This window comes from Spermophilus citellus, assembly GCF_964194105.1.
Source record: "Spermophilus citellus genome assembly, chromosome: 2".
NCBI classification, from domain to species: Eukaryota; Metazoa; Chordata; class Mammalia; order Rodentia; family Sciuridae; genus Spermophilus; species Spermophilus citellus.
The window spans coordinates 202,663,670-202,690,084 of NC_138183.1; the positions used below are offsets into that span (position 1 = coordinate 202,663,670).

Below are 26,415 nucleotides of genomic sequence, written 5' to 3' on the forward strand. Positions count from 1 at the left end.
CGAATTGTAGTGGCATTGGTACAACTCTTAAATTTAGCAAAAATTATTGAGTTCTAGGATATGTATATTATACTTCAAAAGTAGTTTTTTAAAAACTGCATGGATTTGTTCAACTCTTCATGTCTTCCATATATTATTCTTTTAATCTTTGCATTTCAAAAATGATAAAACTTTAATCACTCCTGCTCTGCAACCAATTTTTTAACTTATTGTTAATTTTTAACAGATTATGAAAGCTAATTCTCATGAATTGGATTTAGTTTATTTAATCTTTATAATTAAGATGACACTTTCGATAATGGGTTTCTTTCATTCCTCAATAACCCAGTAAGTTGACGTAATCAGGGAAACTGAATGACCTAATGACTCAAACTTCATACTACTTTTCAAAACTATAATAATTCTAAAGCCTCTAAGTCCACTGAAGAAGCAAAAATACTGTCAAATAAGATGATTTGTACATTCTCTGGTATGTACAGTGTTAAGTCATTGTTTTAATTCTGACATGATATCTGCTTCTGCATCTTGGGTTTTTAACCATTTTGTCCCCTTTCACATGGACTTATTTTTCCTCCTAAAAAAGTTCCAAACAAATCTATTACCAATCTTTTTCTTCAGAGCTTAAGAATAAAGATTTTTTTCCCAATTCATCTATATACACAAAACATATAGACAATGAAGAGAAATAACTTAAATAATGTTTATCTGTGCTCTGTAGAGAATTTACCCTTGTAAAGAGAGAGATCATGCAGATTCATATTTCTCTGTAGTCCCAGAACATTCCCAATTAGTCATCTTCCCTCCATTTATTTTCCCAAGACTCACCAGTGGCTTTTAGGAGTACCTGGCCTGGGCTATATCTGACTCACAGGGGTCCTGATAGTAGGTCATATCCCATCACTATTCCCAATCAAACTTAAAAAAAAAAGAGAAAAAGATCTTGATTTGTGGTTTATAAGATGGACTTGAAATTATAAATATAAACATATAAATATATTTGCAAGTAGAAAAATAAAAATAAGTGCAAAGATTTAATTTAGTATCAGTTTTAGGCTTCACTTTCTTTTTTTTTAAAAAAAAAACTTTATTTTATTTATTTATTTGTTTTTATGTGATGCTGAGGCTCAAACCCAGCACATTGCACATGTTAGGCAAGCGCTGTACCGCAGAGCCACAATCCTAGCCCTCTAGGCTTCAATTTCATTCCAACCACTTTCTTTCCTATATATTTCTAAATGTTAAATTCTGAGGAAATGTAGTTATAATTGAATAGTCATTACATTCATTAAAGAACATGTAGGCAGATTTTTTTTAGTCAGCTCTTCTTTGGCCTAACAAGGGTATATTTAAATTAAAAATTAAATCAGAGTAATTTTTTAAAGTGTGCATTGAATACCCACTCCTTAGCAAACCTTGGAATATTTGGACCCAATAAGGAACAGTCACACACCTTCAAGCTCTTTATAGGCTATTGGGAATGAACCATAACTATACATAATTTAAATTAGACTGGGATAAGTATCACAATGTTCCAAAAGATAAAACAACAACAACAAAAAAGCAACTGGAAAAGTTTTCAGAGTTGACCGAACACAAAGAAAATGCCTTAATGGTAATGAATGGCATATCCTGGAGAAGAGTAGTAATAGAATACAGAGAAGAGATATAGAATACAAATGAGGTGAGGTGTGGGGCTATAGTATTGGGTAAGTGAGGGCATATTGAGAAACCAGGCTGAAGTTTGATTAAAATTGTAATAGTGGCTAATATTTATTGAGCATTTACTATGTGCCAAGTACTATTAAAGCACTATACATGTGCCAACTTGGTTGATCCTCAAAACAATCCTATGAGAAATGTACTATTATTATTCCCATTTTATAGATGACAATATTGAGGTATATAATAGTTAGTAACCTACTCATGGTTACATAGTAACAGCCAAAAGTTACAGAGCCAGGATCTTTAAATGAATAAATAATAAAGACCAAATTCTGTTTCACCCTCAAACACACTATTGTAAGAGAAGTTCATGGGTACCTTAGCTACCTCTTTTCTCACGAATTCCTATGCCAGTTTTCAAGGTCTAGCTCAAATACTGCCTTTACTGCAAAGCCTTTCTCGATCAGCTGAATACAGTTTCTTTCTAAGATTCATAGCATTTTATCTGTATCAGTCTCATGGCATGTCATAACACTTTGTTTCTGGTGTTACAGACTTTATGTGCATCATCTCTGCTTTCTTATTCTCCTTTAGTCTGATTCACTTTCTACTTTCCACAACTCCCAGGACAGTGCCTAGCATATAATAACACTAGCTAAATTTATGGAATGCCTATTCTTTCCAAGGCATTGTTAAGCATTTTTAAAGGAATTATCTCATAAAAACCTTACAGCAACCCAATTCAATAGCTATTTTAGTCTGCTACTGTGACAGATAAAATACTAGATGCACCTTAAACTCAGTGAAAAAAAATATATAGTTCCTGCCCTCAAGAAAAGGACAGTCTAGGGGGTTGCTATATCTTTTAAGGTATAAAGATGAGGAAAAATGGGTTGGGGTTGTGGCTCAGAGGTAGAGCACTTGCCTAGCACATGCAAGGCCCTGGGTTTGATCCTCAGCACCATATAAATTTTTTTTTTTTAAAGAGAGAGAGAGAGAGAATTTTAATATTTATTTTTTAGTTTTCGGCGGACACAACATCTTTTGTTTGTATGTGGTGCTGAGGATTGAACCCGGGCCGCACGCATGCCAGGTGAGCGCGCTACCGCTTGAGCCACATCCCCAGCCCCCATATAAAAATTTTTAAAAAATAATTTTTTTAAATATAAACAATGACTTTTTTAAATATTTAATTTTTTGGTGTAGATGGACACAATACAATGCATTTTATTTTTATGTGGTGCTGAGGATCGAACCCAGGTCCTGCCGGTCCTAGGCGACACTCTACCACTGAGCCACAACCCCAGCCCCCAAAATAATTATTAAATATTCAAAAAGAAAGAAAGAAAAAGATGAGGAAAAGTGAGACTCAATGAAGTAATTTGCCCAGAACCACAGCAAAAAAAAAAAAAAAAAAAAAAAAAAAAAAAAAAAAAAAAGTGGCAGAGCCAGTATTCAAACCAGCTGCCCAGACTGGATATTCAGGAGACTGTGCACATAATCACTATGCTCTAAAGAAGGCACCTGATAAACATGGGAAGAAAGTTTTGGAATATTCCTAAATAGAAAAAACAATTCAGGGAAAATTCAAGGTTTCATCTTTTGCGGGGTGGTGGGTACCGAGGATTGAACTCAGGGGCACTCAACCACTAAGCCACATCCCCAGCCCTATTTTTTTTTTTAGAGACTCTCACTGAGTTCTTCTGTGCCTCACTTTTATTGAGACTGGCATTGAACTCGAGATCCTCCTGCCTTAGCATTCCGAGCCACTGGGATTATAGGTGTGCATCACCGCGCCTGGCTGCAGGGTTTCTTTCACTGTTCTTTTTAAAGGGGAAAGCAGGAAGTGAGCAAAATCAACAGTAGAGATGGAGGTTGTACTAATATCCTGATACTCACCTGGCAGTAGCTCATCACTGCTAATCAAGCCCATCTGTGTGTGAGACTAGCTGAAGACTGAGAATTTCCTTGTGTTCTTTATAATGACTCCTCCCCCACCACCACTGATCAGTGTCCTTAAAGTGGGCCTTCTTGAGCATCAGTAGTTTGCTGCTTATAGGGTGGGGTAGCTGAGTCACTATTTAGCACTGAGTCCTTGGATTAATCTCCCTTAGAAGAGTGCAAAGGTAACGAAGCACACAGTTCCTTACCTAAAAAAAATGGTGCAATTATTCATTTTTTTCTTTTTAGTTAAATAATGATTTTATCACTTGAATACATACACAAATTTATGCCACCAAGGCAGAGGCTGTGATGACTCATTTCCAAAATGGTCCTGGGGATTGAACCCAGGGCTTCAAGCACACTAGGTAAGCACTCTACAGTCCCAGCCCTATAATTATTCTTGAAAGGTGGATTCAAAATTCAAGAGAAAGGGACCTCCAAAAATGTACGAATTCATTTTTCCCTTGGAGGAGTGAGGAAGCAGCGGTGAGGGGATTGAGAGACCCCACGGCTCTCCAGGCGCCCCCTGCCCGGTGAGACGGGAACACCTATCTTCCGGCTGAGATCAAAGTGTTCCAGAGCCCACAGGCCCGCCTCCCTCCGGCCTCTGTCCGAGCTGACAGACTGCGGGTCTGACAGAACTGCAGTCTCCAAAAGCCATCTTGGCACCCTGATTATTTGGCCTAGACTAAGCACGTCCTTTAAAAAAAAAAAAAGTGTTTTTAGAGATACCTTAAAAAAAATATAGACCAGTAGAAAGAGGTGCAGGAAGCACTTTAGTCCCAATAATGTTTTAGCCCAACCGGAGACCACCTCACATTACACCAGGTTCACCAAGTTAAGCTGCGAAGTTCTCTTAGGGGCCTTGGCTGCCGGCTCCACCCAGGACCCCACGTCCCGCAGCAGCCAGCCCTACGCCCCGCCCCTGCACCTCGCCCCGGAACACTGCAGTTATCCAGGCAACCAGAGCTCTGGGACCCGGACGAGACGCGAAGGCGTGTCCGGCCCAGGCGGCGCGCCCCGCCGCCTCGCCTCTCCCCACCTTCCGCCAATGGTCTGCTGCGCCGGCGCCTGGCGCTCCAGGCCCGCCTCCCTCTCTGGCGGAACGCGTGCGCACTGAGAAGCGGGTCTGGTGAGGGGGTCTCTGCCGTGGGGAGGGGATGCGGAAATGGAGGGGACCTGCGCGCGCAGCCTCGCCCTCTGACTGGGCGCCCGCTGAGTGCGCGTTGGGGGCGGAAGGGGTTCGGTGATCGCCGGGGAGGTCGAGGCCGGGGCTCCCACCCAGAACTGGAGCAACATCGCGGCAGCCCGACTGAACCTCTATGTGTATATATGCCTGCCCAGGGAGACATGGACAACTGTTTCGTCGCGGCGACGCTGACCGGGGTGGACCGACGTTCCCTGCAGCGCTCAGCTAGGCTGGGTCAAGAAGTGCTGGAGCGGGCCAAGAGGCGGGCGGTGGACTGGCATTCACACGAGCGCCCCAAAGGCAGCTTGGGGATTCTTTCCCGGGAGGGGTCTTACCAAGAAAGACTACTGGCAGCGGGCCCCCAGCCTTTTCTTCCTGTAGAGGTGAGGACCTGGTGCTGGGCGACCAGCCAGTGATTCTATAGGCGGTGGCCTGCTGGCATTCATGGGCACACCCCTCAGAAGGGCCTGAGGGATTCTGCCCGTGTCGGAAAGATGGAAATGAATGGAAAAATCCTTTGAAAAGTCTCCTTTTGACAGATTCTTGTTGGGTAGTTGTAGAACAATGATAGTGCTTGGCCATGGTTGATTAAACAAACACAAAATTCTCAAATAGACACTATATGATATTAGAGGAAAGATAGCAAACTTATTTTTTTAGGTCCTAATAAATTGCATTTCTATTTTATTGAGTTGAAATTCTTTCTCAGTAAGATCCTTCTTACTGATTTCCAAAAATGAAAAGACTATTTCCAAAATGGTTTCACTTTGTATCAGGGAATCCTAGGCCTCACTTGTGACTTGCCATTTATTCAAATAGAGAGAAGAAAGGCACCCAACCCTTAGTGCATCCTTCAGAACAATGGCTGAATTCATGGACTATACTTCAAGTCAGTGTGGGGTAAGTTGATGTGAACCAAAGCCATGCCCCTGATCATCAATGGATGATCACAATGTGGATGTTTCTGGAATTTAGGGAGACTCGGATACTCCTGAATCTTCTGTTCACCAGGCATGCACCCAAGTTAGAAGTCATCTAACAAATATTTATTGAATTCCTAACTCTAATTGTTGAGGATACAATAGTGAACAAACTAGAAAAGGTCTCTGCCCTCATTGAGTTTTCAGTCTAGTGTGTATGGGGATATCTGTTGGATTCTAAAACAGGCCAAATTGCAGGATGTTGCTGTTGTTTTTCAATATTGAACTGAAGATTAAAAAAAAAATAGGATCACTCTAAACTGTAACTGGGCCTCTTTTTTTTCAGTTTTCATTGAAATATTATGGACACAGGCCTGTAACTCAAATACTCTGTAATCCCAGCTATTTGGGAGGCTGATGCAGGAGAATTGCAATTTGGATGCCAGCCTGGGCAGCTTAGTGAGACCCTGTCTCAAAAATAAAAAAGGACTGGAGGTATAGCTCAGAAGATACAATCCCCAGTATCACATACACACAACAGCAAAACATGTTGAAACACAAACTGAAACACAATTGCATTAGATCTTAACCTGTAATGTTTGTTTCAAATCCCTGGTGATCAGACTTTATGTCCCAGTGGGTCCATAAGCAGTTGTTGGTGATAAAAGTGGTTATATAGGACCGATGAAATTTCCTGGTCAGGGGTGTGTGATTTAGTGTCAGGAACTACTTCCCAAGAATCATACCCATGTTCTACCACTGTAATGTCTTCGGCCAGTTAGTCTCTCTCAGTCTTTCCTAAACATATGACAAGAACAATGATAAGCTGGAGAAAGTACTTCAGGACCTGAAGCTATTTTAGTTTCCCATCATGAAATTAAGAATTCTAAAATCCTTTCCAGCCTTTACAGTTTATTTCTTTGGTTTCCACTGAGAGGAACAGCAGCAAATGTATCACAAACTCTAGGATGCAGGATTTAGGTGAAGTTTTGGTACCATTCATTGAAATGAGTGAACAAATGTTTTAAAGTCCCTCATCTGGGGCTGGGGTTGTGGCTCAGTGGTAGAGCACTTGCCTAGCATGTGTGAGGCACTGGATTTGATTCTTAGCACCACATAGAAATAAATGAATAAAATAAGGGTCAATCATCAACTAAAAGTAAATTTTTTTTTAAGTTCCTCTTCTGAAACCCATGCACTTAGGCCATTTTAAAAGTACTTTTTAGGGACTATTGAAGGCAGGCTAGCCAACATTGAGGGAAATCACCTGCAAGGAAGGTACTCTCTATCTTCTTGGATTAACACCAAACTCTACTCTCTTCTAGCCTTAACATTTTATGAATCTTTTTTGACTCTGAGGATACTTATCTGTAAGGGAAAAGGAAGAGGATTCCTTGTTTTATTGCTTTTTTCATTTCATATGTTAAGATAAAAAAATAAACTCTTAATCTTTCTACACCTTTTATAAAAATCATTGTGGAGTCTGGGGTTGTGGCTCACCTAGCACGTGCAAGGCGCTGGTTTGATCCTCAGCACCACATAAAAATAAATAAATAAAATAAAGGTATTGTGTCCAACTGCAACTAAAAGTATTAAAAAAAAATCATTGTGACCAGAATAAGTATTCCAACCAATGTGATGTTACTCAGTATATTTTCATGTTCTCATTTGTACTGAAGTGGTTATAGAAAAATCCATAACTTTTTAGCTCTATTGTGAAGTGATAAATGCTTGCCTTCATGGTTTGATAAAAAGAATACAATTTGTCTTTGGTTTGAGGTTTAGCAAACTGGTATTTTTCATATTGGTTTTCAGTTCATGGTTCAGTTCAAATCTGTTTAGAATGGGTCCAACAGAACCCTTTGGTTTTCTAGAGGTGTAGGATAGTATTATGGATATGCCCCCACAATTTTGAAGCAGCCCCTACAAGGTATTAGATCCATGTTCTGAGTGTTTTCCCTGGCTTATTCTTCTAGTAATGTGCTTTGGATACTGTCCCTACAGTATGTTCAAAACAAGCAGGCTTGTGATGTCTTCATCATTAGTCATAATCAAGGGCAAATCTGAGGTTAACTTTGAGGGAGGGAAGTAAATAGACAAGAAAAATGTAACTGTTTTCAGATCCTTTGGATTATTATTAAACTGGAGACCTCTCCTTCCACTCCCCTGCATGGGAACCCTAAGGAGAAAGGTTGTATAGCTCTTGGGTTTATGTTTCATTTCCTGCTATATTTCTAAACCTCAAGCAAATGTACCCTTCTTTTCCCATGTCCTTGTCTAAGACTTAGTAAATGGGGAACTGTTCATCAGAACTTGTCAGGGGAGGAAAGGAAAGGGTATGTGATGAACTTGTCAGGGGAGGAAAGGAAAGGGCATGTGATGAACTTGTTAGGGGAAGAAAGGAAAGGGCATGTGTATTTGACACTGAGGCAAAGATGTGAAAAATTATTTAACTTGGCAGAGAACATGGTCCTGCCCAACTTTAATTGGCCAGAGTTCTTGCCCTACTGAGGCAGCAGATGGCAGCAAAGTAATGCCAAATGCAGTTTTCTTCTCTGTAGCCACTTTACATGGCCTAAGGCTTCAGAGGCCTCTCAAAAACAGGTGATTTTTTGCTCTCTTGCCTTCCTCCTTAACCATACTTTGCCCAAGCATTGGAGGTTTTATTTATTTACTGAAAAATTGACCAGACTATTTAATTACCCAACATCTTTCACATTACTTCTCTAGAAATATTATTCATCTGTGGCAGAGGAAGGAGGGGCAACTCATGTCTATCGTTATCACAGAGGGAAGTCGGAGCTAGACATGTACTCTTACAGAAGGCATGGTCAGGTATGTGTCTTCAAAACTGTCCTGAATATGCTCTCAGTCTCTCAAGATGTGAGACCTGTTTGGGGGAGTTCCTACTAAACTCTTATTATTGGATGCCTGTGTGACTCAGCATTATAGTGCTCAACAGAAAAATATCAACTTGCAGCCTTAGAGAACTTACAGTGTTGAGCATGAAATAGGAATTTGTCTAATCCAAAAGACTGATTTCACTGTAGGCTCTTTAGTTGAACCAGCAATCCTGGGCTGGGGGATTGCTGAATATGCTTAAAGAAAAGAGCTTCACATGTCCTTTTCTGCATCAAGGGATAGAAAAGATATTTCTAATAATTACATATCTTATTAAGATAATGATAGTTATCATGTTTTTGGTAATTTTTTAAAAGGAAGTGCAGCCAGGTTCTTTGGCTCACATCTGTAATCTCAGTGACTCAGGAGGCTGAGGCAGGAAGATCACAAGTTTGAGGCCAGCCTCCTGAACTTAGGGAGACCTTGTCTTAAAATTAAAAAACAAAAAGGGCTGGGAATATAGCTCAGTGTTACAGTGCCCCTGGATTCAATCCCTGTGTCTCTCCTACCTCCCCTGACCAAAAAAAAAAAAAAAAAAAGTGTAAGGGAACGGGGGTCTCAAAATCCTTTTTTGTTTTGTTTTGTTTTTTAAGACAGGGTCTCCCTATGTTGTGCATGCTGGTCTTGAGTTCCTGGGTTCAAGTGATACTTTTTCTAAAGATAGTTACAGGCCTCTTACTCACTACCGACCTGTTCACATGTCAAATTTTGGGGAAGCCAAATGTTCTACTTGTTAAATGGGAGGTGGTGGTGGTAGTTTTCAAGGGGAGAATAGGCATTTTGTTTTTCTTGAATTCCTCTAGTTGTACCCAAAAATGTTAAGTCCGATCCTAATCCTCATGTCAGATCCTGACTTCTCTGGCATGTGGGTCACCTTGGGGTATCAGAGCAAAGAGTTTTGGGAAAAGTATAGGCAGTGAGCGCAGGGATATGAAGCAGGGCTGAGCACAGACTGGAGGCATCTTGTTTTTTCCTGGGATGTAAAGAGCTGTAGGAGTTTGCATCCTGGATTCCCTTTGGGGGCCTCATCAGAGCACCTTAAGTGCACCTGACCTTTAGTTGTCAGCCTGTTCCCTTCTAGTACCCACACTCCTAGAAGCACAGAAGAGAATACTTTCTGAGCACTGGCTGAGTGTTATCACTTGTGCACTTTCAGTCCTCCCTAAAATCCAAATAGCCCCATGTTATAGTCTAGGAAACTAAAGCTTATTAAAAGAGGTTTATCTATCTGACTTAGTAAATAGCTGGAAATAGTATTTAAATTCAGGCCTTTCTGACTCCAAAGCCCATATAAGGATAAAAAGTAATTATGGTAAGCATCTGACTAAAAATAACTCAGACTTCACTAAAAAGAGCCTTAATAACTTCAATGATAACTTAGAAAAAGTGTACAGAAGAATTCTCCTAACAAGGCAGGAGAAAATTTCTCTTTATAATACAGAAGTCAAAGTTTGGGCACTGATCAATATTTGTCTCTTCAGAAAAATGACAGAGAAAAGACATCCTTCAGTTCAGGAAGCATCTATGAAACATTAGCACATGCTTCAGAGTCATCCCAGCCGGTGAGTACAGAGCTGCTAGTGTGCTGCGCTTCACAACCATTACAATTCCATGAACCATTTGACCTGTTAACTATAGGGCTGTTTGTATTGAATCTGTAGTATTTTCAAGTTGTGATGATTTTACACTCAAGGAAGGTGAACAAAATTTTGGTTCAGTGTAAAGTCGTGTTTTATTGGTATCCTTCTTTCAAAATTTCAGACATGCTTTTTGTGCCTGAATTCATAGCTGTGGTTGGAAAGAATGTGAAGTATTCACATCTCCTTTCCTAAGGCTCAGCTGGGCTGGCACTGGGTTCTGCTGGAATTTCACCATCTGTTCAAGCAGCAGGAGGGCCTGACCTTGCTTGCTTTTATAAAGTGCAACTGTTGCTAAAACTCTGAAACATATACATTTGGTGAGATATCAGGTTCCAAAACATTTAAAAGCATGTTTCCATTTTCCATTTTCTCTAAAAAATGTATATTGATGAGTTTTTCATTTTTAGGGTAAATTACTCATTAGTGGGCTGGGGATGTGGCTCAAGCGGTAGCACCCTCGCCTGGCATGCGTGCAGCCCGGGTTCGATCCTCAGCACCACGTATAAACAAAGATGTTGTGTCTGCCGAAAACTAAAAAATAAATATTTTTAAAAAATTACTCATTAGTTTATGAGCCTCAAAGAATCTTTTGGAACTTGGAAGGGCTGGAATTCTGAGGAAAGGAACTTCAGCATGTTGCTACAATAAATTTCTTTTTGTTTATATTCAGATTGCTGGGAGCCATGATTTGGAATATACTAGCATTAGTAGCAACTAAGAATATTCTGTTTCTAGTACAAATATAAATCATTAGGCTTAAATGCCTCCATCATTGCTGATTTTAGGTGATGCTAATCTTCCTGATGTTCCTTAGTGTTGGAGTCACAGATATAGTCTTACCCCAGTGTTAATCTTAATTACAGAGCATCTTTGACTTTTTTGCAATTCTGATACAGCTGTTTTCTGAAACCTTTTATTTATATTTGACAACTGGTAAATAATTAGGGCATTGTCATATATATTCACATTTGTTAAATAATAGACCTCCAGTTTTGCAGTAACTGGGAATACAAGGATATAACATAAAACAACTTTTGTAAAGTCAGCTTCAAATCTATCTGAAGGCCAAGGCAGGGAGAGTTTCATAAATATTATTTATTCTTGCTGGTGGATTTGCTGGCCAGTGTTTTCATTTTTCTTGGTGTCTCTTTTTCTGAATATTCACCAAACATAAATGAGCATCATAGCTGACACTTTGCTGTTACTGGCTCTTTTCTGGTTTGTGACTTCTATCTTTTTGCCTTCTTTACTGAAAACATTTTCTGCCTGCACACCTGCCATGATCCACTTCCCAACCATGTATGAAGTTTATTTCATAAAATGATTTGCACTCAGATCAGCTGTAAACTCATTAACTCCAGCTTCCAGTGTAGAACCATTCCTCCAGCTACTTGCTGCTTCAGTGACAAAATGACATCCATTCATATTGTTTTTAGCTTTAGGAGAAAAGAAGTGCTTCATCTTCTTGATAACAAACTTAGCAAAACACAATAAAAAAGAATGTTTCCCATTATCCTAGGGACCTTGTCATTACTGTCAATCTCTGCTCACAAGTGCAAAACAATGACCATTAGTCTGTCCCTCTGCCTAATTCTTACCCCAACCAGAGTGTTCTTTTGTAATCCTTCATATTTCTATAACACTTTAACATTTACAAAGTGTTTTCTGCTTATTTGTGAGGTGGATATTATCACAAATTTAGAAATAAGGAAACAAGCTTAAGGAAAGGCTGAGGTTTATCTAAATGACATTGCTATTGTATGACCAAACTGAGCCATGAAAACAGAACCTCTGTCTCCTCCATCAGTCCTTTATTCCATCATACCTCTGGCACAAAGGTAGCCTAGTGGAGGTGCTGTGTTGGCATTGAGATATAAATTCTTTATGGTGTCTTCTTTTCCTTTTAGGCTGAGAACATCTCAAAGGACCTCTACATAGAAGTATATCCAGGGACCTATTCTGTCACTGTGGGCTCAACTGCCTTGACCAAGAAGACTCATGTAGTAGCAGTTGATTCAGGACAAAGTGTGGACTTGGTCTTCCCTGTATGATGTTGGCCTTCACTGCTATCACATCACTCTTTTTTAAGTTGCAAGGAGAATAAAGTCACCATATGATTTTCTTAATAACTACACATTAATCCTGCTTTTAGTGCTGACTGTAGAGGCCAGCCTTCTTGGGAACTGGAATCTGTCTCTTTCAGTCCCATTTTAACTTGAGAGTCCCCCATCCTCCTTTGCCTAAAAGTAATAATGTGATGATACTGTCTGAACAGTTTTTATTACTAGCTTTCCAAGTAAAGTCTAATTATGATAATAAAGGGAAAGATTTGGAAACAGAGAATTCATTTTATTGCTATTAAAAAGAGGTCAATGTTCCCCATGTACAACTGTAGGTTTTCTTTTTTTTTTTTTTTAATATTTATTTATTTATTGGCGGACTCAACATCTTTGTATGTGGTGCTGAGGATGGAACCTGGGCCGCACGCCTGCCAGGAGGGCGCACTACCGCTTGAGCCACACCCCCAGCCCCAACTGTAGGTTTTATGAAAAGACAGCAGAGATGCTGTGGAGACATTTTCCCAAAGCAGGTCTACTATGGGTCTTCCAAAGTGGCCTCTGTGGAAGTGGCATTCTCAAGCAGTGCCACCAGACAGAGCCACTGGCTCCTGTGCACCTTATGAGTGTTGCCTTCCTGCTTCTCATCTGCAGGGAAGTCTTAATGGGGTGAAGATGCTACTGCTTACTTGATTCTCACCTGCAGCCTGTGTTCTACCTTCCATTGAAGAAGGTCTTGTCAGCCACTCTTTATAACTCTTTGTTAGGTATTTACCATCATAATCCTTTGATTTTCTGTTAAAGAGAAAAAGAGAAAGAAAAATCCTGAGTCTCATGCTAAAATTCTAAGGATCAAGGGCTGGGGTTGTAGTGCAGTGGTAGAGCACTTGCTTTGCACACATGAGGCACTGGATTCAAACCTCAGCACCACATAAAAATAAAAATAAAGCTATTGTGTACATCTACAACTAAAAAAAATATTTTTTAAAATATTTAAAAAATTTTAAGAATCAAAAATCACTGGATTTAAATCCAAGAATCATTTGGATTTAAATTTTTAAAAAGTATTGATATATCCCAAGAATTTAATCTATCACACCAACAGCCTGTTGAATCATATCATTTTGAACATAGCTAATCTTTCCTCAGGAAAAATGCTACATATTATCTGACTATTTTTAAAAATAAAGTTTTAAATAGATCTATAATAGCATTCCTGCAAGGAAAGACTCACCTAAACAGAAGGCCTACTAAAGCAGACCTGTGTCTAATGTCATGGGACAGCATTATTTAAATGGAGAGCCTTCCTTGTACCTGCCCTCCCACAAGAAACTGATGATGAGTTTCATGGTTTCTATAAGCCTTCTGAAATTATATACAAAATTATGAATACAATTTTCTGGAAAAGGGAGCCCTGGGTTTTATAACTCACACAGTGATTGTGACTCCAGATAGATTGAACTATGTAAGGAGCCCCTGAAATGACCCTTCTCAGCCATTCTGCTTTACCTAGACCCCCCAGGGCTTTTAGTTTGAATTCTTGGGAATTCTTGTCCCTTGGATGTGTTCCTGACTTAGTTTTCTATGTTCAGCTTCCTCTGGCGGGGTCTGCAGTGGCTTCACATTGGTTGCTTTCAGGGTCAGCTCCTTGGTAGTCCCCGCTACTGCAGTTTGTACTCTCTGCTGTTTGTTGTCCTTCTCTTCTTTCCAGATGTTGCAACCTCTTGTTCCTAAATCCAAAATAATTAGATATGGTGAATATGCTACAATTTTGATGAGATTGGTCTTTATGACAAGTGGAACTACATTAAGGGTCACTGAACTTAAGCATCTGTAAGCTGCTAGTATTGTACTGTATCTTTAAAGAGAAATAAACTTTGTTAATCATTTCTGGCCATTATTTTTTTGGGAAAGGTCATTATCTAATACCCAAATTTGGAGTTGGGAGGGAAGAAGTTATCAGAGTTTTTTTAAACAGCCAATAGAGGAAACAAATTAACCAGTTGCCTCTAATTGAAGAAGCTTCTACTCCTTCACTAATCAATAACATTGATTACAGGGGCTGGGGATGTGGCTCAAGCGGTAGCACGTGCGGCCCGGGTTCGATCCTCAGCACCACATACAAAGATGTTGTGTCCGCCGATAACTGAAAAATAAATATTGAAATTCTCTCTCTCTCTCCTCTCTCTCTCCCTCTCTCACTCTCTCTTAAAAAAAAAAAAACTAACAGTCATTAAAAAAAATAACATTGATTACAAAGGAAAAATAGTAGGCTGATGGTTTTAAAAAACAAGTTTTAAGAAGTTGAATAATGGGCTGGGGTAGTGGCTCAATGGTAGAGTGCTTGCCTAGCACATGTGAGGCACTGGGTTCAATTCTCAGCACCACATAAATAAATAAAGGTATCGTGTTCATCGACAATTTATTAAAAAAAAGTTAAATGAGACAAAAATCAAATGGGACTTCTGTGGAACAGAAGAACAATCTAAAAAGGGAGGAATACTTAAATTTTTTAATATTGCAGATTGAATCCTGTTTCAGTCTTAAGGGAAGCAAGCACCATGAGGGATGGCAACCCACAATCTGCCTCCCTAGGATTTCTGGGATCAGTGACCTCTTGCTGCCTATGCTGAAAGAAACTAAGGTTTCATAAGAGGCAGAGCTGAAGACCATCAAGCTTTAGTATTTGACCACACTGAGATCAAATACTGTCAGATCAAATACTGTCAGATCAAGTACTGATATCTAGTACTGATTAAATACCAATCATTTAGGAGAAGCAAAGCAGCACATTTTCTTTAAAGGAAACAGAGTCTGGAGGGGAGAATAAAGCTGTAATTTGTCATTGTTTCCAGCCGTGGTCCATACATGGTTTGATACACTTCAACTTTTCTACTTAGCTGACAATATTGCATCTGTGACAAGGGCTGGGGATGGCCCCCTTCTCCAGGCCCCATCTCAGGCCTGCTGTCCAAAGATTAGGGAACATGCCTGATGATGCTCAGGGTTCAGACCTGGAATTAACTTTCCCTGAGGCATAGCAAAAGAAACAGTACCTAAAAAGATAGTATATTTATCTTCTTTACAGTCAATTATTAGAATTGGGGGGTAATGGATTGAATCTGTTTAAAGTGGGGAGAGAGACTAAATGTAGGTTTTAAGTGACTTTGGGCAGTGGAGATAAGAGTGGTGAATGTGTAGAGCCAGGGGAAATTTGGATTTTAATTTGGAACCATTCTAGAGATTGCCATGGAGCAAGCCACAGCCGCAGAATGCAGACATGGTAACTGGGGCCTGACTACCATGTAGCCTCTGGTCGCCCTTTTATTATTCCCTTCTCTTGTGCTAGGCCTGGTGCTATCTCAATTATTCCCATCAACTTTTCTGTTGGATAAGTACAGATTTTGTTTCTCTAGGCTGTGCTGAAGCAAGAGACAGTAGAAGCTATGGAAAAGTTTGTACGAAAACAATTTTGGCACCATTCTTTTTATGTTATCACTCATTGGGACGGCAGATCTTAGAAAGAGCTGTTTCCAAGTATCTGTTGCCAAGGCTTACCATTGTGAGAACAGAGTGATCCATTTCATAGAAGTTCAAGGCCTTTCCCCTCCACTTTATATTTTCAATACACAGTTTCCTCTTGGAGAGAGGAGAAAGATCTCAGCTGACCATAAGTGAATTGTTATGCTTCTGTTTCCCTATCAGAGGTGGGGAAAAGATCCCACACCTTGGAAACCTGAGAAAGCTGCAGCCCTCATAAAATACAACTACAGCTGACTGATATACACTCCCACCTATGCCAAAAACCAGGGGTTCAGAGGAGTCACCCAAGAAAGTTTCTTTTTGAAAAAATAATTTCTCAACTTTCTGGAGGTAAAAACTTATAAAGCCCTTTCCCCTGGGGCAAGAGTGACATCCTCATGGGCTGAGCAGTCCTTCTAGCTGAGCTATCCTAGAAATAAGGCAATGGCTCCAAATAAGGACTCCCTGTGGATCCCATTGTGGGCAGTGGCTAGAGACCCCTAAGCCCTTAGCAGTGATGTTCTTTAGTGCTCACAGTATGCCTGCCCCAGATGCCTCTGCAATGAACATTAAATCAGTGTCTCCAGGGCTCCAAGAATCTAGCCTAAGGCTGGGCTTATCCAGGCCCCCTTCTTCACACAGCTCTGCCAATTGACCTAGGCTTCTGTTCTTTCTAGGCCCTATTAGGAATTTAGATAGAATGGGTCTGGAGCAGATTAATAATATGCTGCTTCTCAAATCCATCAAGCCATGTCATAGTCCTCAGTTCGAAGTAAAGAAGCTTGGGAATGGCGGCATGACAATTTAGCATGGTTTCCTCTATTAGTTGTAAAGAATTGCATGAGGTAGTGCTTTGTCCTTCCCATTTTGACTTACTATGGGGCTCATCTGGAGAATGTGGCCTGATGACCAATGTTTTTAAGGACCTATTTTTATGCTTCTCATGGCCTCAACGCAAATCTCAACACCTGGAGGCATTTTTAACTGTTCAACTAGAGAAAAATCAAGGCCTCCAGGGGAAAAAAAGGAGGGAGCAAACATGGACAATGGCAGTTTCCTCTCAAAAGAGATTGGTAAAGAAAGAAAAAAATATCAAACCTTAGCACAAAGGATAGCCCATCCTTCCTCTCTGTTTAAATGGAACCCTATAACTTCTCTCTTCTCATAGTCTCCCCTTCCACTTGGCTGGTCTCCAAAGTCTTACTCCCAAGCCCAACAGACAGGTGCATCCAATTGCTAAGACACACATGGATGGGGAGCCCCAGACCTATCTTGGAAGACAACGCAGTGCCTTTGGTTTACCTGGTTTCCCAGGATGTGGTTCAGATCCATTCCTCCTCCAATACCTCCACTCAGGCTGGCAGGGGCCACTCTGCCTCCAACACTTCTCAGGAAGGATGGGGTCAGTGTTGACTGCGCTGTTCACCATCAGTCTCTGGGGAAGGCCCATCTCCAGCTCATTCTCTGACTCTTCACAAGAAGAAGAGGAGGAGGAAGAAACAGCCATGGGAGCATGCACTGCTACTGCCTCCTCTTTAGAACCCTCCAGAGGCAAAAGTTGTGCTGTGGGCTTCAGTCCTGACTCCAGGAATTCCCTGGCTGTGATCTCTGAAGTCCTAGTTAGAGGCCACCAGGTGGGGCCCATCAAGGAACAGCAGCAGAAGCAGCCCTGGCACAGCAGCCAGCAGCAGGCATGGGGTTGGCAGGGAGGGCACAGGAAAGGAGCATCCAGAGGAGGCAGGTTGGTGGTGCATCCAGTGACTGGCCCCAACAGAGAGCAGCAAGGGGCCCAGAGGAGGGGACTGAGGTCCTCCCTGGTGCAAGGCCAGTGCAGCCTCTCCACAGCCTTCTTCCAGGCAGCAGGGGGCACCCACCTGACCCCACCTTGAGGCACTTTAGCTGTCTTGCCATTCCAGAAGTGAACAGTGATTTCTTCCTTTGATGCTAAATAACAGAAAAAAGCAACATTTTGTTACAATTACCTCTTCTTTGGGTTAGAATAATAAGAGTTCTCCCATCCACAAAGGCAAAGCCTCAGCTGAATTCTCTGCTCTGTTGCCTGGATCCTCACACACCCTTCTCTGAGATCCTGTACAAGTGTTGGCGCCTGAGAAAGCTGCAGCCCTCATAAAATACAACCTCAGCTGACTGATATACACTCCCACCCATGCCAAAAACCAGGGTTCAGAGGAGTCACTCAAGAAAGCTTCTCTTTGAAAAAATAATTTCTCAACTTTCTGGGGGTAAAAACTTATAAAGCCCTTACCCGTGAGGCAAGAGTGACATCCTCATGGGCCACTGATCACCACTTCCTTATAGACTTGTGGGCTTCAGTCCTAGACCCTAGAGGACCTGGTGAGGGATGAATGGTGACTCCTGGTGTGAATCCAGGATAATCCCACCACACTGAGGTTCAGCTAATGGTAGTTGGGAGTTATTTTCCTTAAAATATGAAAGTTATGAACATGCATCTGTTGCTACCCCCAAGTTAAGCAGCAAGTGATGGCATAAAGATTCTTTTTTTAAAAATATTTTTTAGTTGTAGTTGGATACCATACCTTTATTTTATTTATTTATTTTTATGTGGTGCTGAGAATCGAACCCAGTGCCTCACACATGCTAGGCGAGTACTCTACTGCTGAGCCCCAGCCCCAGCCCCAAGATTCTTTCTTTAATGGCTTTCAGTCTATATGCTCTGGCTTTATCCCCAGCCTGGCTCCTTCTGGGGACTGATGGGTCAGAGAAGCTTCCCTTACCTCTCTGAGGATCTTTTGTCTCCAAGCCTAAGAGAACAGTGCCAGGACCATACCGCTGTCGGTCTGCCTCCCAGGGTGCCAGCACCTTGTCCCCAGGTTGCAGTGAGTAGTCTCTGGATGGTGAGAGTTGAATGACATCTTCTTCTAAGACCACACTCTGCTTCTGGGGTGGCAGGTTTGGGCACATTACAAGGGGAACTTCATATTCCACAAGCAGGATCCCCTGCTTTTCTAGCTATGGGAAAGACAACAGAGTAAGATTTCGCATTAGAAAGTACAATAGGGAGCACCCAGATTCCCTACAATGACCCAGAACCAGGCCAAGGTTCTTCCTTACCAAGAGTAAGGACCCTTCAAATAAAGGTCAGGACTGGGGAAGTGCTGCTTAGAAATGAAAGAAGTGGAGACAGGGAGGGTAATGGGACTATTGTTCTCTCTACTTCCTGCAATGGGCAACCCTTGTTTATTACCACATTCTGTCTTTCTCTTTCTGTTCTCTTATTTTTCTTTCCTCCAACCAAATATTTGGTCTACAATTCCCAGGAGTAACCTGGGTTCTCTGGACTTTTCTCTCCTTCCAATACTGCCAAATGTGTTCCAGAGTCTAAAACCAACTGGGGATAGTTCATCATTGATTTATGAGGCCCACATGGGCTAGGTGTGATTGTGGCCAGAGGGCAGTCCCCAACCTGCCAGCAGCAGGAGGGAAGGTTTAAGTAAATAAATAGTATACAACAGAAAAAGTACTTCAGCTAATTCAAAATAGAAGTTGGTTTGAGTACTCAATATGATTTTGAAGAGAAAATCAAGTTATAAATAATTTTAAACCAATCACAAAACAGGACCTGTATAGTAGCAAAATTCTGCTAACATTTATTTGAATTGATCTACTAGTTGCTTGAAAATAGTAAAATGACTTCTGATTGGAAATCCTATAATTCATATTTTTTGAGAATTCACATTATCCTCCTTTCATCAATTTACAAAGTCTGACTTTGAAAAATCCCAAAGAGGTAAGAAGCCCCTGAAGTAAAGTCCAGATCAGGTTCCTAGTGTGCCAGGAATGAGCCTTTGTGTGCAGGAACAGGAACCCACGTGTGCCTAAAGGCATGTTTTTCTCTAGGCAAGTGCCAACAATTTAATACACTGATTTTCCTGAGCAAAGTACTTTAAATGTACATTTTCTTTACTGTTATGTGTTGAATTGTGTTCTCTTTCTCCAAAATTCATATGTTTAAGTCCAAGCCCCTACCATCACATAATATGACTTTTTTGGGGAAGGATATGATTATTGCAAGTTAAAATTAGTTAAGTTGAGGTCATAATGATCATGGAAGGTCCCCAACCAATGTGACTGATGTTCTTATAAAAGAGGGAAATTTGGACAGAAACATGCTCAGGGAAAGCGCCATATGAAGTTGAAGACTGAGATCAGTGTGATGCAAGCCAAGGAATACCAAAGACTACTAGCAAACACTGAAGCTAGGAGAGGGGCAGGAAACAGATTATTCCTTAGAGCCCTTAGAAAGAACCAAATGCTGCCAATACCTGGACTTCAAGAAATGTGAGACAACTGACTTCTATTATTTAAGCTGCTCAGTTTGTGTGCACACAGCTCTAGCAAACTAATATGCTCACTGATACTCTATGTTCACTTCTACAATCTGGCTATGGGAGACCTGTGCTTATCTAAGAAACTGAACTGCTGGACACACTTAGTAGCTAAGACTAATCAGATAGAATAGGATCACCTAGAGGAGTGTACTAGGGGGATGCTGGGAGTCAGGGACTTGCCTCTGGAGCTGCCTTTATTTGAGCCAGGTAATAAAAGCCATCTGGTTCCCTTCTAGCCAGGACCCAAGTGTCAGTGGCACCTCCAACTCTTCCCAGCCAGCCAGGCCCCTGCCATGCTGGGTCAGCAATGTGGAGATACTGGTGATAAGAAGAATACCTGGAAAAAAGCAAATTTAGGGGGGTGAACAACAACCTCCAAAACATTAAGGACCACTTTTCACAGATCTGAGGAGTGCCAAGGCGTGTGAATTCACATTAGCGTATGTGGAATAGTAATCCATGTGGAATGTGGCTATCTATGACTTCTAGTAAGATAAGGTAAGCTTTTTGTGAAGGGAACCATAATTTTTAAATTGGAAATAGTTACAAGATAACCAAAACATAATTATACTTGATATATTCAAATTAATTAATGTTTGTTCTGAAACTAAAAAAAAAAAAAAAAAGACCAGAAAAGGGTACCATGAGGTAAACCCTAAAGCTATAATATGAGATTTCAGAATGAGGAAAGGAAGTGTAGACTGCAATGCCAAAGGAGCAAAGTTGTAAAGCACTTGGCATTAGGGGCTCAGAAGGATGAATTAGTGCAGGAGCAGAGGCAGCACAGAGGAGCTGCCTAAGGTGCTGTGGTGCAGAAAAGGAGAGGCCAGTTCTGGGGAATTGGGTGGGCAGGGCCAGCTGGTATGGGGGAGCTGTTGCCTGAGGGTTAAGGTTTTTAAAGAAGCTGTTTTGTAGACAACATTGAACACAAAGATGCTTAATTTGGACTTAAACAGGATGGTAGAAATAGGTGAATCGAAAAAAGGAGCACTAAAAATCTGTTTCTAACCCAGGCATACTAATAATGTTCAGTAGCATGGACTGATCCCTGGAATTTACACAATTTGTAACTGCTATAGGCCGAGGTTGCTTGGCCCCTTTGTAGTCACACTTTAAACAAATGACTGAGGATATTATTCAGAAAAATCCTGAACAGTTGAGGATTTTCAGTTGTCTTATAAGCCCCTTAGCTGTGTGCTCATTTAATCTCTGCACTTCAGTTACTGCTCAGCAGATAAACACGGAAAGTGCCTTGCATATAAGTAGCTCAATGTATGTTAGTGTTTTCCTCCTTCCTCCAACCCAGAGGTGGGACTTCTGGGAGTAAACCTGTTTTTTCCTTCACAAAACCTAACCCTGATGACAATTGAAATTCATATAGGATGAATACTAAGGGGATCTGGGGAGAACCTACATATACCACCTTAGTTGTTGGTTTTAGAAATTCTAAGTCTCATTGCCACAGCAAGTCTTATAGTTGATGGCAAAATGAGTTAGAAACTTTGGAACTGGTCATCGCTGAAAGCCTTCTCTCACAGATGCCAATTGTGAAAGCCACAATTAGAGTAAGAAGCCACTAAGGTAAAGCCCAGGGAAGGACAAAAGCCAGGCAACCTGGGTCACTGGTAGTACCACTTAGGCCACGGTAATATAGACTTATACCCCACACAACAGGCCAAACAGTAAAGAGCCCTGTCAGCCTACACAGAAAGCAAGTGCTCTCCTCATGAGACTCCATCTAGAACTAAGAACAAAGGGAAAAGAAAACAACCACCACTCCCTCCAGAGTTGCTGATGCTGGTACCTTGTGAGAGCATGGTGCCTGGGGATGTAGGGTGCTCGGAGGGCAAAGGGGCAGGTGAAGGAGAGATCCCAGAATGGAGCAGCACAGTTCCAGCCAGGGGTCTTCAGTGTTGTGGCCACACTGCAGTATTTGGGCAAAGGCATTCCGAGCTGGGTAGAGGATTGCATGGCCTTCCGAGAGACCACCTGGAACAAGCACCAGTGTTACTAGAGCTACAGCCCACAGCCCAGCAAAGGGCACCTGGTGTGGGGGGGAACTCACTTCCAGATTAGCTATCTCAGGGACAGCTGCATCCTTGTCCCTCCCTTACCCACAAGACACCCAGTTATTCTTTGGATCATCTGTCTCAGAAACCTCAGCTCAGGAGACAGGAGGGGTTGTAAGAGCAGGAATTGTGGTTTTAGAGAAACCAGCTTTAAATCCTTAGGCTGGGTGCTCACTTAACCTCGGCAGACACGGAAAGCAGCTGACTATAAGCTCAGTATGTTTTTTCTTTCTTTTTTCTCCCCAGTGGCAGGGATAAGCCCACTCTTCTCTTCACAAACTCCAACCCTGATGACAAACTACCCCAACCCCAGCCCAAAACTCCCCTCCTAACCTGGCTACCTGTTGGAGCTGAGTTCTCAGGGTCAGAGCCACAGTTGCCACTCAGGACTCAAGATCAAACTTAGCTGCTTCAGCCCACCAGAGCCCTGTTAGAATCCGTCCTGCCCTTTATAGTTTTAACTCCAAAGGGACTTACTCACAGCTTGAAACCCAGCCTCTGCCTCAGTCTCAGATACCTTCTGACAGTTGGGGCCCAGTGCTTTAGCCCAACTGACTCTTAGTTGCCCAGCAGGTTGCCATGGATGCATCTGCAAGGAATGCTGTAGGCCAGTGAGAGCACTGAGCATGTGCAGAGGGATGAAGGAAGGCCATAGGAGACAGGAAAGAGGAAAGAAGGCCTATTCTCAATCTTTGTCTTTGAGGATAGGGAAAAGAGAGGAGGAGTGAAAGACATTGTGACCCCAATTTCCAAAAGCTCGGGCTTCACTATTGCCAGAAAAGTCAGTCACTCACAGTGGGAAGCCCCCACGGATCCAGGGGAGTCATGTGAGGAGGGAGCTGACCCCTAAAGAGACTCAGTGCTTTTGATCTAACTCTACCCTAAACAGAAAGCAGGCTGGGGTGGGGGAAGCCACTGGCTGGCCTAAGGACTCCAAGAATTTTTCAAGGTTTAAAACAAAACAACCAAAGGTGTGGTTATGCTTGAAACAGAAAGGACTTTACTGAAGAGCAGAGGTGTGGTAACCATTAGGAATACAGGGAGTGGACACTGGTGACCAAAGGAACAGAAGTCTAGATTCTGCTCTTGTTTGAATATCCAAGGAAGAGGCTGGTATTTTGAGGAATCTCACAGTTACTGTGCACTGATGGTGTCTGGCCCTGTGTTGAGTAGCTAAAAAATATGTAGGGAATTTGTGGATATCTCCCCTACATCCATTCCCTCCTTCCATGGGTTCTTGTTTCCATCTGCAGATCCCTATACACAGAGAAGTAGACTGTACTCCCAGCTCCAGGTGTGTCAGCACATTCATGTTCCTGGTCACAGGGGTTCATTAGGCATGGTATGTTCCTCTCCAATCAGAAGGGATCTCAAGACTTTTTTTTCTGGGAATCCTGGGTTATAGACTTTTTCTTTCTTCCTGTGTACAAATAAGAAGGCATATTATAGCCTTTTGGGGACACCAAAGCTATTTCCAGGAAAAGTCAGAATAGACCTATAAAAAATAGGTCCTTGGTGACAATGTTGAGTCCTTCAGTTATATGAGCCTATAAAGTCCCTTTCTTGGTTATGCCAATCTAGACTGTTTTTTTTCTTGCTTGTAACCCAAATTATCTTAAGCGATGATTGCACACAACACATAATTTTGTAGTTACAAGAATAACTGTAGCCCAGGCCCATATACTTTAAAGGCTGAATTACTTGGCACATAGAGTCTAAAAAAGACTGATGAAGGCTGCCATTGAGGGGAGTCCTGAATAAGACAATGGTGGAGGGGGAAAGGAGAATAATCTAGATTAGGTAGGAGGCAAGAACAAAGCAAAGAATACGCTTGAAAGACTGTGGTTTGCTTTAACTTTCAAGAAATCTTCAAATTTTTTTTAAAGTTGTCAATAGACCTTTATATGTTTATATGTGGTGCTGAGAATTGAACCCAGTACCTCACACCTGCTAGGCAAGTGCTCTACCACTGTGCTACAACCCCAGCCCTGTGGTTTGCTTCTGACAGGGTATGTGTCCTGTCCCATTTGGGATGGGAATAGACTGTAGTGAGCTTTGAAAAGCAAATGGATACATTTAAACAAAAATTTAAAAAGAAGCCATCAAACAGTTGGAGCAACAAAGTAACCTGAAACTCTGTAAGACATCAGAGTGAGGGTAGAACCAGTTGGAAACACAAGCCTAGGAGGCCAGAGAAGCCATAGTTAACAAAGATTCAGATGCAAGGTGACAGGATTGGAATAGAAAAATAGTAACAACATATATTTATTGATACCTACCTGAGTTGAGGCTCTTTATAAGGAGAATACAATGAATATGATTGTTATCTATCTACTGAAAATACAGAGATAAGTGCATAATGATAAAAGGAGAGGAACTACAAGAGAAGTTTGTATACAAAATGAAGGTGCAACTAATGGCAGGGAATGGAAGTTGAGAAAGAATTCAGACATGACAGTGAAGATGAGTGTGACAGTGTGAGGGAAGTCTTGACTGTGCTTGGTGACAGATGGGACCTGGGAGTTAAGAGGGAAAGAAGCTGGGTTGGGGTTGTGGCTCAGTAGTAGAGCACTAGCTTGCCTAGCATATGTGAAGTACTGGGTTTGATCCTTAGTACCACATAAAAGAAATAAAGATATTGTGTCTATTTACAACTAAAAAATAATAATTTTTTTTTTAAAAAAGAGGGATGGAAGCACTGAAGCTAGCCTTCAGTAGAAATGGAGACATTTTGAAGGCAATCTCTAAGATACAGGCCAGGGACTCTCCTTCCCAAGGGTGAAGGAAAGGCCTGGCAGCTGAAAGTTTTCTGGGCTGGAGGATGGTAATACTATGGACAAAACAAGATAAAAATAATAATGATGATAGAAAACAATGGTTATGGATATGTACTCAGTGTTAGGCACAGTTAATCCTCATAATAAACACAGGGGTGTTGCTGTTATTATTCACACACTGCAGATGAAGAACCAAGATCTAGAATGAAAGCAGGAGTGAAATTTGAAACTGAGGCAGTTAGTGTCCAGAGACTGCCTTCTGAAGCTCTGTACTAAGCTGCCTAAGGAAGTCTAAGTGCAGGAAAAAGATAAATCTGAAATCTTTTCAAAGGACAAAAAGTTTTATAGACTACTTTTTTTTTTTTTACCCTGAGATGTTTTCTCATTGTGACTTCTTGTCAACACCAAATAAATAAGAACCACCAAACATCTGACAAATCAAGGCAGATTCATTGTGACAGCTTAGCACAAAGTAGCTGCAAAATATACCTCTAGCACTGAGTAGTCACTCGTCACTTTTCATGCTCTTGTGAGAGCTTCTGACACCTGAGAAGTGGGCCAAGTGTGTGAGAAGGGCAGGGTGAAAAGTACAGAGGTTCCTGGGAAATCCATTCTGCTCTACTAGAGCTCTTGAAAGAAATGAGCAAAGCATTTTATCAGTCTACATAAGATAATGTATTATTAATACCCAGCATAGGTTAGCATGGGAACTGTATCTGCCCACACAGAAATTACATACAGAAAAAAACTATTGAAGGATGCTGTCAGAGATCTTATTTTGTGAAATTATCTGTCTCTATTTTGAAATGCTGATTCAAACAATTCTAAAAATAGGGTCAGAATGGTGACTGGTGGTTGCCATTAGGGAGGAGCCTTTCCTGGCATTATTCTTGGTCTCGGGTTTATCAGGGCACAAAAGTGACTGCAGGTAGTTAATGTACTTGATTGCGGCTCTAAGGGTTTCCACTTTGCTGAGTCGTTTCTCCAGATACTCCTCTGGCAGATGATGTCGCAGTTGGGCATAGCCTTCGTTGACACACTTTACCCGTTGCCTTTCCCGCTCATTCCGTTTCCGGATAAAGGCTGGCCCATAGGAATATTCACACCTTCTGTAATTTGGATAAGGCATTGGGAATGTGAAGGAGCAGGGTTCACCATAATTTTCCATGATCAGGGAGTCACTGGAAAATGGCAGCAATGGCAGCTCTTCAGAGTAAGGAGATGGCACTGGGGCCTCAGGACACAGGTGGAAAGTGACCATGGGGTCCAGATAGAAGGACCTGGGCAGCGGCAAGTGGGCAGAATCAGAGAACACAGGAAATTTGTCTGGTGAATTAGAGTAGCTTCTATTGTCCGTCATTGTC

At 41.5% G+C, this 26,415-nt stretch overlaps 3 protein-coding genes across 6 annotated transcripts; 1 reads left to right on the forward strand and 2 right to left on the reverse strand.

Annotated features, from left to right (window-relative positions):
- Window positions 1-4,561: 4,561 nt before the first annotated feature.
- AKIP1 (A-kinase interacting protein 1) lies at window positions 4,562-13,807 on the forward strand. Of its 4 annotated transcripts, none has more exons than XM_081278850.1 (6): window positions 4,562-4,738; window positions 4,951-5,178; window positions 5,615-5,695; window positions 8,446-8,550; window positions 10,098-10,178; window positions 12,164-13,756. In XM_081278850.1, exons 2-6 carry the CDS (start codon window positions 4,957-4,959, stop codon window positions 12,305-12,307), a joined length of 633 nt encoding a protein of 210 aa, XP_081134976.1. In that variant the 5' UTR covers window positions 4,562-4,738; window positions 4,951-4,956; the 3' UTR covers window positions 12,308-13,756. The 4 variants fall into 4 exon arrangements, with proteins under 4 accessions (XP_081134976.1, XP_081134978.1, XP_081134977.1 ...); XM_081278852.1 differs by having other exon boundaries at window positions 4,566-4,733; XM_081278849.1 differs by lacking the exon at window positions 4,562-4,738 and having other exon boundaries at window positions 4,746-5,178.
- Window positions 12,675-26,083, reverse strand: LOC308640880 (uncharacterized protein C11orf16). Its single transcript, XM_081278854.1, has 6 exons — window positions 25,993-26,083; window positions 22,010-22,194; window positions 20,386-20,542; window positions 18,592-18,826; window positions 17,138-17,779; window positions 12,675-14,043 (listed from the first exon to the last, which is right to left on the reverse strand). Exons 2-6 carry the CDS (start codon window positions 22,174-22,176, stop codon window positions 13,841-13,843), a joined length of 1,404 nt encoding a protein of 467 aa, XP_081134980.1. The 5' UTR covers window positions 22,177-22,194; window positions 25,993-26,083; the 3' UTR covers window positions 12,675-13,840.
- On the reverse strand, window positions 25,785-26,415 carry ASCL3 (achaete-scute family bHLH transcription factor 3). Its single transcript, XM_081278853.1, has one exon. The coding sequence runs from the start codon at window positions 26,409-26,411 to the stop codon at window positions 25,866-25,868; it is 546 nt and encodes a 181-aa protein (XP_081134979.1). The 5' UTR covers window positions 26,412-26,415; the 3' UTR covers window positions 25,785-25,865.

Bases quoted from the DNA above. Each gene is read 5' to 3' on its own strand.
- AKIP1 (XM_081278849.1), top strand. From the start codon at position 4,939: ATGCCTGCCCAGGGAGACATGGACAACTGTTTCGTCGCGGCGACGCTG. The intron at 5,179-5,614 runs GTGAGGACCTGG...TTATTCAAATAG, and splicing joins AGCCTTTTCTTCCTGTAGAG to AGAGAAGAAAGGCACCCAAC. The intron at 5,696-8,445 runs GTAAGTTGATGT...TTACTTCTCTAG, and splicing joins ATACTTCAAGTCAGTGTGGG to AAATATTATTCATCTGTGGC.
- LOC308640880 (XM_081278854.1), bottom strand. From the start codon at position 22,176: ATGCAATCCTCTACCCAGCTCGGAATGCCTTTGCCCAAATACTGCAGT. The intron at 20,543-22,009 runs GTACCAGCATCA...GCTTTTTTCCAG, and splicing joins AGGCACCATGCTCTCACAAG to GTATTCTTCTTATCACCAGT. The intron at 14,044-17,137 runs GTAAACCAAAGG...TTTTGGATTTAG, and splicing joins ACCACATCCTGGGAAACCAG to GAACAAGAGGTTGCAACATC.
- ASCL3 (XM_081278853.1), bottom strand. From the start codon at position 26,411: ATGACGGACAATAGAAGCTACTCTAATTCACCAGACAAATTTCCTGTG.